At 65.0% G+C, this 20258-nt stretch overlaps 1 protein-coding gene across 3 annotated transcripts in view; it reads right to left on the bottom strand.

The window, feature by feature from the left end:
• Positions 1-13098: 13098 nt before the first annotated feature.
• SKI (SKI proto-oncogene) overlaps positions 13099-20258 on the bottom strand; it is a 60214-nt gene continuing 53054 nt past the window's right edge. For 2 of the 3 annotated variants that reach the window (XM_064494162.1, XM_064494163.1), the window contains exons 2-7: positions 18962-19084; positions 18757-18872; positions 18132-18394; positions 17680-17981; positions 16689-16919; positions 13099-16109 (exon numbers count right to left, since the gene is read on the bottom strand). In XM_064494162.1, coding sequence (XP_064350232.1) covers positions 15921-16109; positions 16689-16919; positions 17680-17981; positions 18132-18394; positions 18757-18872; positions 18962-19084 — 1224 coding nt within the window. In that variant the 3' untranslated portion in view covers positions 13099-15920. The remainder of the gene's footprint in view (positions 16110-16688; positions 16920-17679; positions 17982-18131; positions 18395-18756; positions 18873-18961; positions 19085-20258) is intronic. The other variant, XR_010384001.1, reaches the window with a different exon arrangement.

Genomic DNA, 20258 nt, shown 5'->3' on the forward strand with positions numbered 1-20258 from the left:
CTTCCTCTAAAATGCACCCGTGGCACCTGGGGCGTGGGGGTGTAACAGCAGGGGACACGCCGGCGAGGCCTGCGGGCAGCCAGACACACAGCCACACGGTGGAGCTGGGGGAGGGATCTTCAGGTGCCAGCCCCTCTACGTGCAGCCCCACCACACCCCAGGCACCCCGCATCCCTGCTCTGCTGGCCCCCAGGGCTGCACCGCACGCCAGGCGGGCTGGGCTCACCCCTCCGCCTCGAAGCCCACCACCCCTCCATCACGGAGGAATGAGCACTGGGCGGGCACACCCAGCACCCTCAGCCCCTCGCCGGCTCGGTGGCCTCTGGGCCCAAGGGGACCTCCGTTAGGCCCCCAGCCACAAGACGCTGCTGCCGCTTACTGTCCAGAAACCCTACTGGCCCCACATCCTCCGTCCAGCACCCCTTTCCCGCCCCCCCCGCCTCCCTGACGAGGACCCCAGCCCACTTCAGTGCTCACGGCAGGAGCACCTGCCCCCACTCCGAGGGGCTCCCCCCACGCCCCCGCTGCCCCCTCACCTCCCTGATGCCCGGCCTTGGAGCCTGCACTTGGTCCCTACCTCCTCGGGAGCCCACCTGCCTCCTGGTCCTCGGCACCGACCCCCACGCCTCCCTGGAGACCGCCGCTCCCGTGCTTCAGACCCACACAACCAGCTGCAAGGCCTGGGCTATAGTGGTGACGGGCCAGCTTCCACTGGGGCCCAGGGTACTTCAGACCCATCATGCCCCAGACCAGCTCCTGCAGCTCCGCTGACCACACACTACGGTCCTCTGGTGCTCAGGCCCAAGTCCCCGGCACCTGCCTTCCCTTCTCTCTTGCCCTGTGGCCCACCGACGACCCCATAAGTCTTCACAGCATATCCCTGGCCCGACCCCGTCCCACAGGCCGTGCACTCACCCTGCCCCCGAGACCCCTTCTCCACACAGAGGGCACGTCAGCTCACGACCCCAGAGTCACCACCAGGACCTCAGGCCCCACCAGAGCTGGACCCACAGCTCACTGCCCCGCCCCTGACTGTTCCCCTGCTCCCTGCGGTCCTTCAGCCAAGCTGGCGTGCTTCTGTCTTACGGCCTTTGCACGTGCCCTTCGCTCTGCCTGAACTGCTCGCCTCACAAGGCCTTCCCTGGCTGTGTGCTCCAAAGCCTCACCCCCTGCCCCCACCCCCGGCCGCACTTCCTCCCCGCTCCCTGCTTCACCTGCCCCCGCTTCATGTGTCACGAGCTAGCATGCCATGCCTCCTGCTTGTTTGTCTTGTTGGTACTCTCCCAAACAGCAGGCACTTTTCTCAGTTTTGTTCACCTGCACAGCCTCAACAGAGTGCTGCATGTAGCCCACGGGAAGCCCTCAGTAGGTACCCACCGAAGGTATGGGTGAACCTGGAGCACCCAGTCGGTGCAGCACCCACTCCGTGCCAGGCATGGGGTGAGGCACTGGAGACAAAGAGGCAGAGATGTGCAGGATGCAGGGAAGCCCAGCATCTGGAAAGATGGGCAGAAGGGCAGATGGACGGATGGACAGACGGAGGAGTGTATGCAGGGACGGATGGAGGGTGGTGGGTGCATGGAGGGGTGAAGGGATGGATGGAGGGTGGGTGGGTGGAGAGATGGATGGGTGGGTGGAGGAAGGGTGGATGGAGGGGTGAAGGGAAGGATGAGTGAGGTTGGCGGAGGGTGGGCAGACCGATGGATGGCAGGATGAATTAAGGGAAGGACGGGCAGATGGTGGAGGAGGAGGCGAGCGTGTGGACAGGGGAGGGGGTGTGGGTGGGGGTGGCTATGGATGGACAGAGCAGCAGCTCCTTTGTCTGCAGGAGGCAGGCCTACGTGGAGTAATCTCACTCTTACTTGAAAGGCCAGGGGAGCCTACATCAAAACCAAACCAGGGCCAGCGGGCCCTCCCGGCCGCGCCCCCGGGCCCGCCCACCACTTCACCCTTCCTGCTGTTCCCTTAGGGGCTTTCCCACCCAGTTTTTCCTTGGCATGACTCAACAACCCACCTACCTCGATACAGTCCACAGCTGGCAGGTGGAGCACCTGGATGGAGCTGGTCCCCCAGCAGGAGGAGGGGGAGCTGAGCCCTGGTCCCAGGTGGTTCTCCACCTCTGCTGGGTCCCGGCTCCCAGACCGGGTGGAGTGGGTGGGCAGTGAGCCATCCAAGGCACCAGGTTTGACAGCAGCGGCAGACCACCGTGGGGACGTGAAGGACTTCAGGCCAGCGAGAGGAAGGGGGTTCCAGAACCTCCATGATGAGGGACTTGATGTAGCTCTGAGTCAAAGGTGTGGGGTGGCAGTGGGGGCACCTGGAGCAAGCCGCACCTGCCAGCTTCCTTCTGGTTCCACAGGCTCAAGTGACCACAGAGGCTGCCAGCCTGGTTCTGCAGGGCTTCCGCCTCTGAGTGTCTTCGGAAGAGGATGGGCTGCAGGTGTCCCAGCAGTGGGTCCCCAGAAGGAGCCCATTGTTAGGAACCACTGACTCCCGTGTCATGGTGCCTGGGCTCTAGGGGCTCTGTCCTATCCGAAGTGGATGGATAGACAGGGGGCTAGGAGACAAAGCCCCCCCCAGAGGGTGTGGCAGGTGAGTTGTGTGAATGTGGGGCAGAGCCCAGGGCAGGGCCCCCAGTGCATGGCCACAGCCAGAGGGCCATGTGCCCTGGAAAACCCCCTCAGACAGCTTCATCCCAGTGTCACTGGCCACTGGGCCTGTGCTCACTCCACAGCTCTCTTTACCCTTCGAGATGAAACCATGGTTCTGTCAAAGTAACAGCAATGAAAATGACGTTTCAATTTAGGAAGGGAACACTGCAAACTGCAGCTCAGTGGTAGAGCGTATGCGTAGCACGCACAGGGTCCTGGGTTCAATCCCCAGCGCCTCCATTTAAGTAAGTAAATAAATAAAAACCTAATCACCGCTTCCACCCCCACACCCCCCAGGGCCGAGGTCTGAGCCAGCACCGTGGCCTGCAGTCCCAGAACCCAAGGCGCCGAGCTCAGGGCTGCCACCCTACCCGGACACGGGCCTGGGGGGACTTGGGGTCGGGCTGCCCACCACGGGCGCCTCCACAGACCTGGAGCAAAGCTGGCTTTCCAGTCTCTGCAAACGCCGGACCCGCGAAACCTCCTACTTTCCAAAGTCTGAGAGCAGAGGCTGCAGAAGCCTGGGGAGTGCAGGGGGCAGGGCCACTGCCGGGGTGCAGTGCACTGTCCTCTGCCTACCCCCTGCCCTAAAATAGGACCCCCAGTCCTCACACTGTCCCTCACACTGTGTCCCACAAGCAAATCCGCACAAAACCTGAATTCTTAAAAAAAAAAAAAGGATTAGCAGAGGCCACCGATGCTGGTCCAGCCACCAGGTCCTCCTGGAGGAAGAGCTGGAGGGGGGGGTCCCCAGGGGCAGTGTCCAGCCGGGCCACGAAGCGTCCGAGCAGCAAGGTGGCCACAGGCCCAGCCCCCGGGACTGCCCCCAGGCCCCCACAGCTCCCACATCCCTCCAGCCCGGCTTCTGGGTCCAAGACAGCACTGGGCTGCCACCCCATCAGCCCGAACGGCCAGCCCCAGGGAGATGCGGAGGGCTGGCCCACATCTCTGGTCCGGCCGATCCCTGGGGCAGTGTGGCCGGGTGCGGTGACCGGTTCAGAGGGCCCCTCACTGTCAAGGGGTGGGCCAGAGCCTGAGGTGGGAGCAGCAGGAGGGCCGAGGCTGGGGGGCGGCCCTCACAACTCTCCTCTGGAACTCTGAGCGCCTGGAGACCCGCTGGGTTCGTGGGTCCTCCCTGCAGGGAAGGGAGTGACCTCGACCTGGTCACTGCTCCCAGAACTCGGGCAGAGCAGCCACATTGCCACCCTGGGGGCTAGGGGTGGAAAACGCGCCGCAAGTTCTGGGTGCGTGGCCAGCGGCCGGCCAGCAGGCAGCTCCTCCCAGGCAGGGCAAGGCTCCACCAGGCCGCCTCAGTGAGGTGGCTCGGTGGGCGCTGTGCCTGCCTCTAGCCTGAGACCTGGGGGGCCCTCTCCTGAGAGGGAGGCGGGCCTCTCGGAGGCTCCCAGGGAATCAGCACCAGTGCACCAGGGGGCCCCCGAAGCCCCCTCCTCCACTCCGGGGTGGGGCAGGCAGACAGGCTGGGGTAGGGGTGCCATGAGGCTGCCACCCACGCACCTCACACCCCAGGAAGATACCCAGTCTCCAGGAGACTCAGGGAGAGGGCCCCCTTCTCCCCTGGGCCTCAGTGCCCCTGTGGTCTCGCCTCCTGCCCTCTGACTTCTGGGAGTGGGGGACATTGGCTCTGGATGGTCCACACGCTTCATGGCTATTTACCGAGTGACAACCAGACGCCTGAGCCCCTGGCTATACACCGTTCCCTGACTGGAGTCCGTGTGCAAGAGACAGATTCAGAGAGACACAGAGAGACGGAGAGACTGGAGAGGCGGGGCACCTGCCCTCCCTGCCCAGCGCACTTCCCAGCAGGGCCCTGGCAAACACAGCCCCTCAGACCACCCAGCAGGGGCCTGGCGGTCAGGGCAGGACAGAGCCCGCCTCCCACAGCCCCGCCTGGCACAGGCAGCTCCTCCCAGCCTCCGCTCCTGCTGGCCGGCGGGTCACCCGGGATGCTCCCGGGGGAGGCCTCCCTTCTCTGCAGCCTGGGCAGGCCGCCTGGTCTTGGTGCCAGGCGGGTGGTGAGGCCAGCTGTGCAGAGCAACCCCTGCCACCCTCAGGCAGGGCTTCCTGGAGGGCGCCTGGGTGCCCAGCCCGCCAGCCTGGTTCCTGTGTGGCCTGGCCGGCCCTGCAAGCTCACCGCCTGCCCAGAGCGGCCTTCTTGCCCTGGGAGCCCTCTGTCCTGGAGGAGCTGGCGGGGCCTCCAGGCCTGTTTCAGCAAGACCACCGCCACACACAGGACAGGCAGCTCTCAGAACCGACAGCAGACAGCTGCCTGGGGCCTCCCCCTCCCGCCCTGTCCTCTCAGGGCAGGGCCAGCCCACGACCTCTCCGATGGAAAACTGGGTGGCGGTGGGCACAGGGGCCCTTGGGAGGCAGGTGGGGAGTGGCGGCTGTGGGCCCACTATTGCCTCGGTCCCTCAGCAAGCCTGGAGGTGGCCGCTGGGGGAGTGAGCAGGCCAGGCAGTAACCCACACGGGCCACAGCTGCCCCAGTCCACGATCCTCCTGGCACGAGGCCCCGGGTCTCAAGGCACAAGCGGGCGCCCCACTGCCACAGCCAGGGGCATTTTCTGATGGAGACTATAAATAGGGCTGTCATCGGCAGGCTAGGCAGGCCGACCGGGCCTGCCAGATGTGCCGGGCTCAGCCTCAGGCCAGCCCTCCTCACCCCAGCACGGCCCTGGAACAGGACCCTCCTCAAACCTCTGGTAACCCCCCGCGGGGGTCAGCCACCCCCTCCCAGACCCCCCCGACAACCAACGGTGGGAGCCAGGACCAGGCGCCCCCACTAATGCTGCTCCAGAGCCCCGTGTGGGGCCCCAGCCTGGGGAGGGGAATAGGGGGCGTGCTGCCCACCCCTGGCCCCCCAGGGGCTTCTCATTCGGCGGGCAAGTCCTTATCGAACTCTCTCTCGAGTACCCAGCTAGGAAAGAGGGCAAAAGTTGGGCAGAAATGGAGAGGTGCTTTCGAGTAGATGCCACGGTTGGGTTTAGGAGCACTCCGGGGGCACCACACAGGCTCTGAGAAACAAAGGAGATTGACCACGAGCAGGAAGTGGGGCCTGCTGTGCGTTGAGGGAGAAGAGGGGAGCAGGCTCTGCTCAGGCAGTCGGGGTTGGGGGGGGGAAGGGGGAGGGCCCAGAGACAAGACCAGGCTGGGCCTGGGTGTGGAAAGGGGAGGGGGCAGGTAGTGGTGACAGTGCCAAGGACAGGGTGTGTAGACTAAGGAGGTTACTGTCCTGATGACAGTGTGGCTTGGGGCACAGAGCAGGCCAGGTCTAGAGGAGAGAGGAAGGGAGGAGGCAGGTCACCGTGGGGCCTTCTGGGGTCACATTCAGCAAGGCCCTACCCCACCTCCCAGCCAGGGTCCAGGCTCCTGGGCCACCCTGGGGGCTGAGGGAGGTGGAGCTCAGAGAGGACAGCCACTGGCCTGCCCCCACCTCCAGAGAAGGTGCACACACCGACCCCATCAGTGACTAGGGTCAAGTCTGGGCCTGCTGGCCTGGACAGGAGGCACTGAGGATTGACGAGGCCCAGGGGCCTCCAGGGAGCCGGGTGTCAGAGATCCAGACGCAAGGCCGCTGTTCCCACCAGTGGGCACGTGTTTCCCACTGGGGAAGACTGGGGGTCTTAAAGGCTCGGGTTTTCCTCCGGATCTGGTATAAAGGCGAGGAAGCTCCCCCCCCGAAAAAAGGGCACCCCAGCAAGCTGAGTGGGAACCTCGCAGACAGGGCGGACTCAGATGAGGACCTTGGAGGGCGCCCCTCCCCGCGCTCGGCCCGGAGCTGCAATTCCCGCCTCTGCCGCCGGGGGTCGCATCAACACCCCCCCCGCCCCCCACCCCACTACCCAGGCCGCGCGGCGCTCGAACACGTGCCCACGTCAGCGCCCGCCCCGCCCCCCCCGCAAGGGAGACGCTCGGAGCGCGCGGGGACCCCCCTACCCTAGCCCCGAGCTGGGGGGGGGGGTGCTCCAGCCCAAATTGCCCCCGAGGCCCCTCCCCCCAGGGTATCCCTCTCCCCCCATCCCGCTCCTCCCCCGCGCGCTGGGCGGGCGGGGGGAACCATGATCAGGACTGGGCGGGGGGAAGGGGCACTTCCTGCCGCCCGCTCCCCTCTTCCTCCCGAGCGCGCGCCGCCCCGCTTCCCCGAGCGGCTCGCGGGGCGGGGAGTGCCCAGGCCCACACTCTGTCCCCACCCAAGCCTGAGCCCGAGCCCGCCCCTCGCAGGGGAGGGGATCGACCCCGCGGCTGCGGGGAAACCGCGCGGCGCTACCCGCGCTCCCGGCGCAGGCGTGGAGAGGAGGGGCCCGGATTGGGGCGGGCCGCCCCGTCGTAACCCCATTGTCGACCCCGCCCCACAGCCGGAAGCGCCCCCGGGTTCGCCCCCGTCGGAATTGGAGGCGGACGGAGCCCCGCGTCCCGCGCCGAGCAGGGGGAGGGGAAGTGAAACTGGGCGGCGGGGCCCCGGAGGCCGCGGGTTGCGTCGGGGTTTCTGTAGACGCGCAATCGGAAACTGAGGCCGCGGGACGGGGCCGCGGCAGCCACGCTGTCCTTCCGGATCCCGGCCGCCCGCGTTCCCGCCGCCCCGCCCTACTCGGGAAGCCCCTTCGGCCGAGGGGCCTGGGGCGCAGGAACCCCCCCCCCCCGTCTGCCCTCTCCAGCCTCGCTGGCCCTCACCAGGCAGCTTCACGGGAGGAAGTGGGGGGAGCTGTCCTGCCCCGACTGGGGGCGGGGCCCCGAAGGCCCCGCCCCCCGCCCCAGCCCCTGCGGCCCGGCCCCCAGGCTCCCGGCACCGCCCACGAGGGGCGCACACCCTCCCAGTGACTCACCCCGGCGGTGACACACACTCTGCCTGACTCACTGGGCTCCGGGGCCCACACGGACACCCGGTGCTGGGGTGCACCTCGGGTTCGCGCTCTGTACCCCCAACGGCGCGTATGCGGGGTATCCGAGACCTGTGTGCCTTGGGAGGGGCCTCCTGGGGTGCTGCTCGGCCTTGGGGGTGTCCGGCCTCTGACCCGCAGGGCGTGGGCCCCGTACCCGCGATCCTGGACTCCGAGCCAAGAACACGGAGCCGCGTGGAAGACAGGCGGCAAAAGGGCTTACGTTCACCCCAGAAGGGCCTGCGAGGGGCCCCCCCAACTCGGACGGCTCACCGGCCTCCTCGGGCCTGGGGGGCTACGCGTGGGGACTGCGCACCCTCCCCAGCCCGGCTTCCGGCCAGGCCGGAAGGAGCAGGAATTTGGAATGTTTGGAACCAGTATTACAATTCTCCGGAGGCTTCCTCGCCCCCGCCCTTCCCCCAGGGATGGGCGGGGAAGGGGGAGGAGACTGGCACGCAGCCGACCGGAGGGGGTACCCCAAGGCAGGGGGCAGGCCCTGGCGTCAGGCCGGAGACGAGATCTCGCGGGTGCGGGTTAAACCTGTGCTGGGGACAGCCCGGGCGCCCTACAGCGCTGTCTTCTACCCTTAGCACCCGGCCCATCGCCAACCCCAAGCACGGGTTTGCAGGAAGGTGGGGGTGAGGCCCATGTCCTGACAGAGGTGCCTGCAGGAAGGCCACCGTGCACTGCTGTGGGGGCCACACTGCTGCCGGCGGAGGAGCTCGAGCCGGCCACTGCCTTCCTGCCTGGGGAAGCAGTTGTGGGGGAGAGGCAGATGGCCTCAGGGACAGGGGCCAGTGACACCTGCCCGGGAACGGGCTGCAGCCTCTGGGCCCAACACCCCTCCAGCCCAGACTTTGGCAGGGAGCCTCCTCCGCAAACCACCAGAGCCTTTTCTGGGACTATTTTTTCTTAGAAACAGGAAGTTGGGGTGTGAGCCGCACGTCTCCCAGATCAAGGCCCCGCCAAGGGCAGGGCAGGGTTGGGGTTCGGATCCATGGGATCGCGCCACCCTGCCGGGTTCCTGCAGCCTCCAGTGCCCGCGGGAACCCCAGGCGCTAAGCGGAGGAGTACACAGATGGAAGGGCGGGGAGAGTAAGAGGATGGACCCTGCCGGCTGCCCAGGCTCTGATGCCCAACCCTGTTCCAGCCCTAGCACTGGGGTCACTTCAATCTCGGAGGGCCCTGGGGTGTGGAATGTCGTCCCTTTCTCCCTCCGCCAGTTCCCATCCCTGCAGCCAGGCGTGTTCTTGCACCTTGAGCAGACACCTGCCCAAGAAGAGATGCCTCCGTCCTGGGCCCTGAGGATCTGGGACTCGAATCCTGTCCCTGGGGACCCAGCCGCTTCCTCTTCTCCAGCAGAGCCCCTTGGCCCTGCGGCCTGCTTGCCTGGTAGGGTTGGGGTGTCTCCTTTACTGCCCCAGGTCTGATGCCATCTTGTGCTCCCAGGGGCATCTGACCTGGTGGTCCCACTGCCAGCCACCCTGGTCAGGGGCCCTGTGGGGGGCACCATGGGCACAGCCCTGGACATCTGACCCAGGCCTCCAGGCCCCTCTGCCTGGTGGGCTTAGCCGTGCATCAGGCCCAGCCAGGGTCACCAGCTGGCCAGCACAGGGAGGCTTGGCGTTGGAGGGCGTCCTTCCAGGTGGGCTTCCAATGACTGGGGACCCCACAGCAATGGGATTTGGAGCCCAGGAGGGCCTGTGAGGTGAGCCCTGCCTGGAGTCTGTCCAGCCTGGCATCATCTCTGGATCAAGGAGGGGTGGGGGGCAGGGATCAGGGATGGGGAGGGGACCGTGAGAGGCAGAGGCAGGGGATGTGGGGGGACCTGGGTCTGTCTCTGGGGCTGCAGGGGCGCCGGAAACTGCCTTCCCCTCTCTGCCTGGGCTTTGCTGACTCAGGCATCTCTGGGCACGTGCTCGGATGGGGGCTTTATAGAAAGGGCAACCTTGGGCTCCCTGCACAAGGTGCCCTGTCCCTGGAAGTTCCTGGAACAGGCCTCCGTGGCAGCAGGAGTGACCTGGGCGAGAGCTAGGGCCGAGCTTCCTGCCTGTGAGGGCTGCCAGGCAGGGCACAGAGCAGGAAGGCCAACCCCAGCCCGGCCGGATGCCTGCCTGGCACAGGATGCACCAAAGACCAGCCAGGCCAGGCTGGCTCCACCTGCCGGTCCACCCCCCCTGCAGTGGGGCCACCTGCTCTGGGGCTGGGAGCCCCAGCCCCAGCGGCCCCAGCCCCTGGCACAGGCCTGGGCACAGATGGCCCTGTGTGTGTGAGGCCTGGTGCAGGGCGCTCGTCGTCGGTCTTGGGGGCTGGGGCGGGCAGGTGTCCCGGTCCCAGAAGCCTGTCCCCACCCCAGCCAGGGACGCCTATCAGTGGGTGGGGCAGACAGGAGGATGCAGGTCTACTGCCCCCCAGAGCACAGCGGGTTTCTGTGGGGAGGGGCCGGGATCCCCTCCAAGGCCCTGGTTTCACATCCTGCCGACAGCCCCACCCTTTCCTGAGGGCACAGACTGTCCTGGGGGATGGACCATAGGGGCAGGCCAGCCCCCTTTTCCCAGTGGGATTCCACCTCCCTTCAAGGGGCGGTCACCTAGGTCCCCCAGAGTGCAGCTGGGGCCCCTGGCCAGCCCAGATGGGACCACCAGCTGCCTGGAGGCCTGGCACAGCGTGGGCGGGAGGACCTGGGGGTCTCGTGGACTGCGCTCGTCTTAGACCTGCTCCTCGAGCCTCCAGCATGCTCTTCCTGGCCAGCAAGGAGTGACCCTGGGGCAGGGCAGGGATGAGGGAGAGGGGCGAGGCGTCAGGGGGCAGTGAGCAGGGCAGGCCAAGGTCCGGGGCCAGGGAGGGGGCCGCTGGCCACAGCTGGGTCGGTGCTGCGGGTGTGGGTGGGGTGGAAGCTGGGGCCACGCTGGGGGCTCTAGGGGGAGGATGGGCCGTGCCAGCTGTTACTGTAAGTGGGGAGGCGGCTTCCTCTTTCCACGGAGGGCGCGCCTGGCATCCGCCTCCCCAGATAAGGGCCCCTGCGGTCAGCCCCCGTCGACCACAGGGTGGGGGACGGGGGCTGAGGGGGCCAGACTGCGGCTCAGGGCCGACAGACAAGAGGAGGGGTGGGGACCCCAAGACAGAGGCAGGCAGGCACAGCTGGGAGCCGAGGGGGCCAGGGTGGCGCCCAGGCTGCTGGTGACAGAGCAGAAGTGAAAGCTAGAGTTGGGGGTCACGGGGTAGGAACAGAAGCTGGGGGCCCATGTAGGTTCCCAGGGGTGACCCCCTCCCCCTGCCCTGGGCTCATTTCATCCCCAGGCCTTGGGGGGCTTGGAAACCGGCACCGATAGGGGAGGGGGCCAAGAACTGCCAGCGTGGGTGCCTCATTCAGGCCCAGGGCTCTGGGTAGACAAGGCCAGGCTGTGGGACAGCCCCGTGGGTCCCCACAGAGGCCCTGCTCGTGTGGGGGAGGGCAGGCCACCTCCGTCTTCCGTAACCTTTGCCCTCACCTGGCCTGGGGCTGCCGGGAATTCCTGGGGCGCTTCACTTTGGCCTTGGGAAGGGAGTTCTGACTCCCATCTTGCCTGCCCTGGTCCGGGGTGCTGTCAGCTTACAACCAGAAGTGACCTCAGCAGCGCAGAAGGGTGGCTGAGCCCTGAGGTCCCAGCTCCAAGGGCCCGGCAGGTCAAGCACCCACAATGACCAGGGGGCAGCACACGCTGCACAGCATGGCCTCCACCAGGGCCGACCACCACAGGGAAGGCCCTCGGGGGTCTCCCAGCCCCAAGACGGCCCCCACCTCCCTCAGGAGCACCTCCCTCCCCACTGTGGGTCCTGGACCCTTCATTTCTCTAGCAGTGGGGACCTCAGATGGCACATGGGCCGTTTCAGTGGTGAGCTAGGGTGGGAGCCAGGAGGGCCGAGGGGTCTGGGCACCGCTGGCAGGAGATGCTCCGGGGAAGGGGGAGGGAAGGCTGTTGCCAGGCAGGGCCTGGAACTAGCCTTTGGCAGCTCTGAGCACGGCAGTGGACTGTGCAGCGGAGGGCACCCGTGTGGCTGGGACGATGCCCTGGGGGGCGGCCAGTCTGGACAGGTCTCAAACATCGCCCTTGGTCACACTGCCCATCCTGGTGGGCTCGGCGGAGGTGAGGAAGGTGCAAGTGTCTGGCACTGAGAGTGAGCAGGGCCTCAGTGGCCCTCAGCCCACGTCCATGCCAACAGGGGTGCCCCTGGGACCGCCGGCTGGCTGCGGTAGACGGCTGTCCAACCTGGAGACCCCAGGAGACTGGTGAGGGGCAGCCCTCGGATGGACGGTGCCAGGCCCCGGCCAGGAAGACAGGGGACCGTGCAGCCCAGTAGCACGGACAGTCTGGCCGCCTGTTCTCCCCCCTCCCCTCCCCGGGGGGCGGTGCGCACCTCACACAGGGTCCAGCCCTGCCTGGGGAAAGGGGCCCTACAGCTCAGTGGGAGGCCACTCCTGAGAGAGACAGGAGCCAGGCCTGTCTGGGGGACACCTGTGCTGAGGGGCAGAGGCTGTTGGGACCCTGGCTGTACCCGCCCAGGGGTGTGTGTCACACATCTGGGCCTGGGGCATGGCAGGAAGCGGTGGGGGTCCGGGGCTGCAGTTTAGGGCCCAGCCTCAAGTTCACACTGCCTGCCTCCCCTCCTCTGCCCCATCCCCCAACCCTAGGAGGGCAGCTAGCGGAGGGACCGGGTTCTGGGGCTTGGGGAGTCCCCATGAAAGACAGGCAGAGGCTGGGGGAGCAGGGCTCTTTCTCCTGGGCCCCACGGTCTCCCCTGCCCCAGCCTGGTGTGGGTAGAACCTAGGCTTCTCTGTCCACACCACAGCCCACCCTGCACCCCTCCCTGGGGCTCCTGGGGATCTATGTGCGGTGGTGGGGTTGGGAGACCTTCTAGGCTCAAGTTTCGAGGGGGCCTTCCAAGGCTGGGGGGAGACAGGGACACAGGGTCCCTCACAGGCCGGGTACACCTGGGCTCCCATCTGCCTCACAGATGACCTGGGAAGGGTCAGAGCCTGGGTTGGAAGGCCAGAAGTGGGTGGTGGCAGGAAGCCCAGAGAAGGGGCAGTCTGGCACTCCTGGGCCCAGCACAGTGGGGTGTGCAGTCTAGGGGAGCCCCTCTGTTTCTCCCTCAGGACACCCCCGGCCCCTCCCCAGTTAAGACGGGCGGTTCTGCAGGGAGCTGGCCACCTGTCCCCGGGAGGAGAGGGCAGGTCTCCAGGCCTCATGGAGGACAGGCGGGAAAGGCCCTTCCAGCCCGTCTCATGCCCCTGATCTGGCCAAGCAGGGCCTCCAGCTAATGTCCACGGTACAAGGAGTTGCCGGTTTGGCCAGACTGACAGGGACAGAGGACAGCCCAGTGGGGACCTGCCAGCTTGTGCTCATGTCCACTGGGGTCGGTGGACACTGAAGGCCCCATGGTCTGACTGGAAGGCGGACAAGGAGTCCAGGAGAGGGGTCCGGGTGGCCAAGCATGCGCTCAGTCCTGTACTGAACATTTTTCTGGGGGAGGGGCGCCAAAGGACTAATGGGTACACAGAGAAATAGATAAATATGCCAAGCTTTTTCTTTGTTTTCTTTTTAAATCAGGCATTTATAAACAAGAAAGCATACATTAATTACATAAAAATAGTTCTCGAGTAGTAGCGTAAGTCCTCATGACGTCATTAGCAGCAGCGAAGGAGAGACCGGGCGAGATGCAGGCGCTCCTGGCGGGTTCGCAGGTGGAGCTGTGGGTTTTTCCTTAATTGAAAAAAAAGTGTCGTTTGTGACTCCTGACTTAAAGCGAGAACAAGATGGCCCCCCGGGCCCGACGGGTTGGGGGGGGGGACGGAACCGGTGGGCTCGGTGCCCCGGGGCGTGTTCCTCCTAGGTTAAAAACAGCCCGGAAAACAGGACAGCTACCAGGTAAGAAGGGAGACCTGAAAAGGAACCACCATACACACGCATGACACACGAGTGTAAAAGGAAAGCTATTTACACGCCGGGCTTTATCACACCGGCTGCTTCTGCAGGAAAAGCAGAATGTTCTGAGTTAGCTGCTCCGTGGATGAGTGTTATTGCTGTGGTTTCTTTCCCTTCGTTAAAACCCTTTCAGCGTGGAAACAATGGGCGGTTACACCGAACACACAACCATTCCGATAACGGGCGTCACGCACAGGGAGGGCCGGCAGCCTGCGAGACAGACCCCTCTCCTCCCTTTTCCTGAAGAGGGCTCCGACTGCAGCTGCACCAGCGGGGGCCTGGGGACCCGCACCCCCGCTCCCCGCCCCCCCCCCCCAGACCGGGGCCGGGGCCGGGCAGCGGGCGCCTGGGCCCGGTGGCCGGGGCGTGCAGGTGCCAGGAGGGGGCAGTTCCAGGGGAGGGAGAGCCAGTGCCCACCCTCCACCCCACAACCCCAGCTTAGAAAAATTACCTCCCTCTGGAGCCTAAAAACTCAAAGAGTAAGCAGGGCAAACCACGTGGCCTCGGGCAGCGGGTCCCGGGGGCCTCTGGGTCTCACCATGATTTGCAGACTTGGCAACAGAGCACAGCCACACAGAGGCACACTGACACACTTAAAGCTTTGCTCCAGCTAAATCATTTAGTTTCCCTTGAAGAAATGACTGAAAAAACACAACTCTGGAAAAACAAGGCTAAACACAGCATTCTGCGTGTTGCGGGACGCAGCTGACCCTACATAGGACACGGTAGTAATGCCCGTCGGTGGACGCACGTGTGGCAGAGGGTTAGAGTCCATGCATACAGATTGAGTAAAACTGCAAAGAAAAACAGAAGCAGAAAAATTAAAAAACAACAAAAAACAGAACCAAACGAACGCTGCATACACATGATGTCCCTTTTGCATTGCACTTGAGAAGGGGGTCCAGCAGCACCTGGCCCTACCCAGTAAACCAAGGGCAAAATCCCACAGACGGTGCCGTCACCCAGTCTCTGCTCGACTTGGCGACGGTGTCACCACCTCCCGCAGCCACCGTCCTGCACCAGCCACCTCCGCCTCCCGGCTCCGCTCGCGGCTGCCACGGTGTTGGATCAGCGGCAAGCAAAGAATTCTGGGAAGATCTTTCTGCACAAATAAATACCACAACTTTAGGACGGGCAGCCACCTCGTCTACTGGGAATCACTTTTTAAGCTTGGGCATGAGAAACCTTATACAATTCGCATACAGTTGAGTAAACGAGGTTATTTGGAATAAATGCAAGTTAACTCATTTCAATAGTGGCAGATTCAATTGCTACTGAAGACATACTTGGGGGTAAAAAGACGAGTCAGGGTTTGCTGTACAAGACGCTGGAAGGCACAGAACTACCCCCCGAAGTTCGGTTTTTGCATCTTCATCCTCATGTGATTCCCGTGTTCAACCAAGCACCAGAGGGGTTTCCAAACACTCGAGCACTTAGGATCTGGATGCTCTAGAAATCAGTTTGCAATGTTGAAAGTAAAAACCTCAGTTAACTGGGGAATAAAAAGAGAAGGGAAGATTTTTGACAAAGTGCAGTTCTAAATATACGCTTAAATGAATGAACAAACAAAAAGAAAAAATGAAATAATGCTGTGTTTTGTTCCAATGCTGCAGCCTCAGTCCCCAGACAGAAGAGCGATGTTGCGGAACTGAGAGGGTGGCGTGGTCGAGGGCGTGTGTGCCGGCCAGCATGGACCTGCCTCCCGGCATCCCTTGACGACGGCGCCCCTTGGACGGTGCTTGCAGACACACGTGCTGATGGCGCAGGGCCGGGGCGCGGGCGGCGTAAGGCGGCGGGTTCCAGCTCATCAGGCGTGCGTGACTCTCTCCGTGCCCTTCCTGGTGGCAGCACAGGAGACCTGGGTCCTTGTCGCTGAAAAAATAGACTCTGGAGAAAAACCCTTCGTGTCCTCACGCAGCTGCGGGCACAGATGAGCTGTGATGGCTTTGAGGGGCAGGGCAGCGGCCACCCCGGCTCCCTGGCGGGTCCTCAGGTGGTGTCACGTGTGGGTGGGGCTTTTAAAAGTTAGTCATTAAAAAACATGTTGAATTTTCTGAACATCAAGTCTCCTTATTGGTTTTAAATAGCTTATAACAAAAGTGTAAATGTTAGAATGTTCTGGCAAGCGCAGGGCCAGGCGCAGCCACCAGCTGGCCTCGTCTCCAGCTGCACCTGGGGGCCGGCTTGCTCACTTGAACTTGGCCAGTAGAAAATTTTGCAGTGGATTCCAAAAGTATGTGGTTCCAAACACTTGCTTGGTTATAGGCACAGTAAGACGTTGTGCTATATGGACTGGAGAGAGGGGCAGGCCCCGCCAGGCACACAGGGCCCCGCCGCTGGCTTGCCGCCTGCCTGCCCGCCCCTCCCTGCGGCGTCCACACCCGCACAGCAGACAGCGGGCTCCAGCTAGGGCTCCAGCTCGGCTGTGCTCTCGCCACCAGCAGCCTCGGAGCGGGGCCGTGGCCACAGCTGCTCCTGCAGCCCCTTCACCACCTTCTCCAGGTGCTCCCGGGCCTCCCGCTCCCGCAGCAGGTCGGCCCGCAGCTGCTCGCGATCGGCCTCCGCGTGCTGCAGCTTCACCTGCAGGTCCTCGATCTGCAAGGGACGTCCTGCGTTAGCAGTGCCCACCCCACCCGGACGCCGCCCCGGCCCGGCCCTCCCTCCCCGTGCACAGGCTCGCCCACCCACTGCCTTCTGGGAGCCAGGCCAAGCCCAGCAGGGCCTGGGGGGTGTCCTGGGTGGCACCAGGACAGCAGCCCGGGCAGCTCTGCCACCGACCTGCTCGGACTGCCCAAGAGCGCAGTGGCCTCAGCACACCCTCCCGAGGTCCTGGGGGACCTGCTGCCCAGCTTAGGCTCCTAGGCGGCTGTGAGGCCAGAGCAGGGGCTGTCGCACCCACAGCCCCATCTCTCAGACCCTGGCCGGACAGGATGGCCAATCAGGACATGCCAGTCATTTAAAAGTGCGTGAAGTGGGGGTGCAGCCCTCCCCCAGAGCAGGAGGCTGGAGAGCCTCAGGCCACGACACCTCCCGCAGAGGCCGGGTCTGAAGCCCTGCAGCGCCTGAGTCTGCTGTGGCTGGGGTGGGGTGAACAATGAGGTGAGAGGGTTCCTGAGGCGCCAGCAGTGCCCACGCCTGCCCATTACCCCAGGCCTACAGCCCAGCCCCGCATACCTGGGCCGAGTACTTGGCCCGCAGGCGGCCGGCCTCGCAGCCCTTGTCGCACACCCGCGCCTGCCGCGCCTGCTCCAGCTCCCGCTTCAGCCGGACCCGCGCCTCGCTGGCCTCCTTCATCTTCTTCTCGTTCTCTGCCCGCAGGCGCTCGATCTCCTTCCTCAGGCTGCGCTTCGCCTCCGTGGCCTCCCGCAGCTTCTCCTTCTTGGCCACACGCAGGAACTCCAGCTCCTGGGGGCGGCGGGACACCGGGCTGAGGCCCCCAGCCCCATGGGGTCCCAACAGAGTGTCCCCTCCCCTCCTGAGGGCCCTGGTGTGCTTGCCGGCACCTACTCGGGCCCGGGGTCTGACGAGGAGGTGGCTGCGCTTGGAAGTGTCCCCTCTGCGCCCCACTGTGCCTGGCCCCAGGGGAAGGGTTCACGCAGGCATCATGCTATCTGAGGGCCCTGGGGGCCCCACGCAACCTGACGGGGACAGCCGCCCTCCTCGGCCTCCGAGCCCTTCTTGGAGACTTGCCCCTGCAAACATGCTTACAAACGTGTGTGTGAGGGAAAGTCGCACCTTCAACCAGAAGCAGGGAAATGGGGTGGAGGCTCTGAGCGAGTGCCTGAAACCCATTCGGGAGGACGGTGGCACCCGGGGTGACTGGGGCTGGGCTGTGCTCAGAGCCCACATGTGAAGCTGTCCCAGAGCTGCCAGACGCTGGTGGAAGTGTGAATGCAGCTGAGACCTGGTGGGCCAGGCCGCAAAGCCACCGTGCAGGGGCCCCGCCCTCCCCGAGGCGCTGAGAGCTCCGACAGCAGAGAAAGGCAGCAGGGGAAGCGGAGGACGCAGGCGGTCCCAACCTCGGTCTCCAGCCCCCTCTTCAAAAGCAAGCAGTCGACTGTGGAGTCACCCTGCTCCCGGGGCACGGGGCACAGCGGGGCCCAGGAGGCGGTGCCCGCAGAGCCGCCTGCGCGCTCCCTGCCGCGACACGGCCCCTGGGCCTCACCTGGTGGAGGCTGCGCTTGGCCTGCAGCGCGGCGCTCAGCTTCTCCTCCTGCTTCACCCGCATCTTCACCACCTCATGCAGGAACTTCTCTTTGGCTTCCTTGGTGTCCAGGCCGCCCTCCAGGGCCTGCCGCAGATGCTCCAGCTCTGCCTCCAGCCCGCTGCTTGGGGCGTCAGCAGGGGCCGTGGCATCGGGGGCGGCGGGGGCCGCGGGTGGGGCGTGCACGCCCGGGGAGCTCAGGTCCTTGGCAGAGCTGGATGAGGTAAAGGACGGAGAAGAGAGCGAGGACAGGGAGGAGGTGACTACGGAGACAGACAGAAAAGACACCAGGTTACCAGAGCGGTCTCTGCACACAGCGCCGCCCGAGGAAGGGCCGGGCCGGGACCAGGACCCTCCCTCGAGGACAGGACCCTCCCAACGGGGAGGGGAGCAGAGGAGCATCTGACACTCACACTCCTCCCTGCTCTCCACTTCCACTTCAGCCTCCGAGTCCTTGTCATCCTCCGGGGCGGCCACGGGGGCTGGCGTCCCTGGGGCTCCGGGGGTGTCCATGGTCAGCTTCCGTTTCCGAGGCTGGACGCAGGTGGCAAGAGGCCCGGGGGCCCGGGAGACAACGCAGGCACGTGGCGGGCTGCTTACCTCCTTGTGCTGGGCCGGTGGTGCCAGGGCCACGTTGGGGGCCACACCCGTCTCAAAGCTCTTGTAGGAGTAAAAGCTGCAGAGGACGGCGGGCGTTGATGCCTTGGTGTCCCCCCCGCCCCTGCACCCCCTTCTGACGGCCAGCATGCACCCTTTGTCTCGGGACCTGCTCCTGCAGACGTGTGAGGGAGGAGGACACTCCAGACGGGGGCCCAGAGAAGCCGGAACCGGCACCCAGTGTAGAGGAGGCTCTAGATTCCAATCACATGCAATTCTAATGCACTCTCCTGATGCCGTAAAAAGGACCAGCTGCCCTGACCAGAGAGCCAGGACCTGACAGGTAGCCTCCAGGCCATGCCGAGCACATACAGGCTCAGGGATGATCAAAGCAGGAACCTGCCTCGCCCGTTGGCTCTCATCCTGGGGCCTGGTACTCACCTGTCTCGAATCAGGGCCGGGAGGTGCGGGGAGAGCTCTTTGTCACTCGCAGAGACTGCAGGGGACCAGGGTCGGAAGGCGGAGAGGCGCTGGCGGGGGTGGACGCAGCCCAGGCTCTGTTGGGAGACATGGAGGCAGAGATGTGCGGTCAGAGGCTGAGGGCTGCCCACCTGCCTGCCCGCCCTGCCCGCTGGCCGCGCAGAACCTTGCTGGAGGAGCCGGCCAGAGTCCGCAGCCAGCCAGACGGCTTGTCCTTCTCAGAGGACGTGGGGTGCTGGGAGGGGGTGTCATCTGCTTTCCTTATGGAGGCCGGGGGTTCAGAGGTGACCTGTGAGGACAGGACAGTTCTGTTGGCAGGCTGGGTGGCACCTCCAGGCCTAGGGCAGGGTCTCCGGCCCCCAAACTCAATCCTGTACGAGGTGTGTTCTGTAAGTGACACGGAGGCCCTGCCGCAAGCGGGGATAGCTGGAGCTGCTCTGGTGCCGCTCACGGTGGGACTGGTCCCACTGCAGCCCTGCACACGCCACGGGGACTGGTGCCAGGCAGCCAGCAGGAGCTGAGGGCCCTTTGGTTCAGAAGGGACCCTTGCCTCCACCCTCGCGTGTGGGAGGGGCAGCCCAGCAGGCAGGCTCACTGGCTGAGTGTAGGGCCCCCCTGGGGCCGCCCAGAGCTTTCGGGGAGCATCACACAGCACCTCCAGAGTTTCTGGATTTCACCAACTGGAACTAATATCAAAGACTCCCTGTGGGCCTGGGGCGGCTGAACACGCGGCAGTGGAGCAGTCCCTGCCCCACCCGCCCCAAAGAAACACTCCCCAGATGAAACAAGCGCACTCGGCCGGAGAGGAAGCCCCTCGGCCTTCCCAAGTCTCCCTGTCAACGCTGCTGCCCGGCCCCCAGCTCTGGGTCTGCTGGACGCCGCGGTCCGAGCAGACCCCAGGCTGGTGTCAGATTCCCTCCAACCTGCCGGCGCCAGAGTCCCGAGGACAGAGTCCCTGCCTGAGAAAACAGAACAGTGTCTGAAAAACCGATGTTCCCCGCCACGGGCTCGGGGCTGAGCAGACACTACGAGGCCGTGGGTGCGCCCGAGAGGCCACAGCACGGGCCACACACCAGCACTCACCGACGGCAAGGGGCCAAGAGGACGACACCCGGTCAGTCCCCAGGCCTGACCTCGGAGCGGGTAGCGGATGTGGCGCTCCCTCCGCATCAGGGAACACTTCCTGAACTGGCCCTTGGGGCATGTGCTTCCCGGGGGGTGGGGGGTGGTCAGCCAGGTGCCAGCTCACCAGGACATCACCACAAAACTCAAAGAGGTTTAAGGTTCCACCCAGACTCACAGAGCCAAGGAGCCAGCACGACGCCTCCCCTGACCCCACACAGCCTGGCTCCCTAATTCTGCCCCAAGAAACAGGGAAGACAAACAGTGACCTTGCACCTATGGGACCGGGCGGCAGATGCAAGGACGCACCAGCCTCCATCGCTGCCCAGGGGCAGCCTGCC

The sequence above is a fragment of the Camelus dromedarius genome, chromosome 14 (genome assembly GCF_036321535.1).
Source record: "Camelus dromedarius isolate mCamDro1 chromosome 14, mCamDro1.pat, whole genome shotgun sequence".
NCBI lineage: Eukaryota > Metazoa > Chordata > Mammalia > Artiodactyla > Camelidae > Camelus > Camelus dromedarius.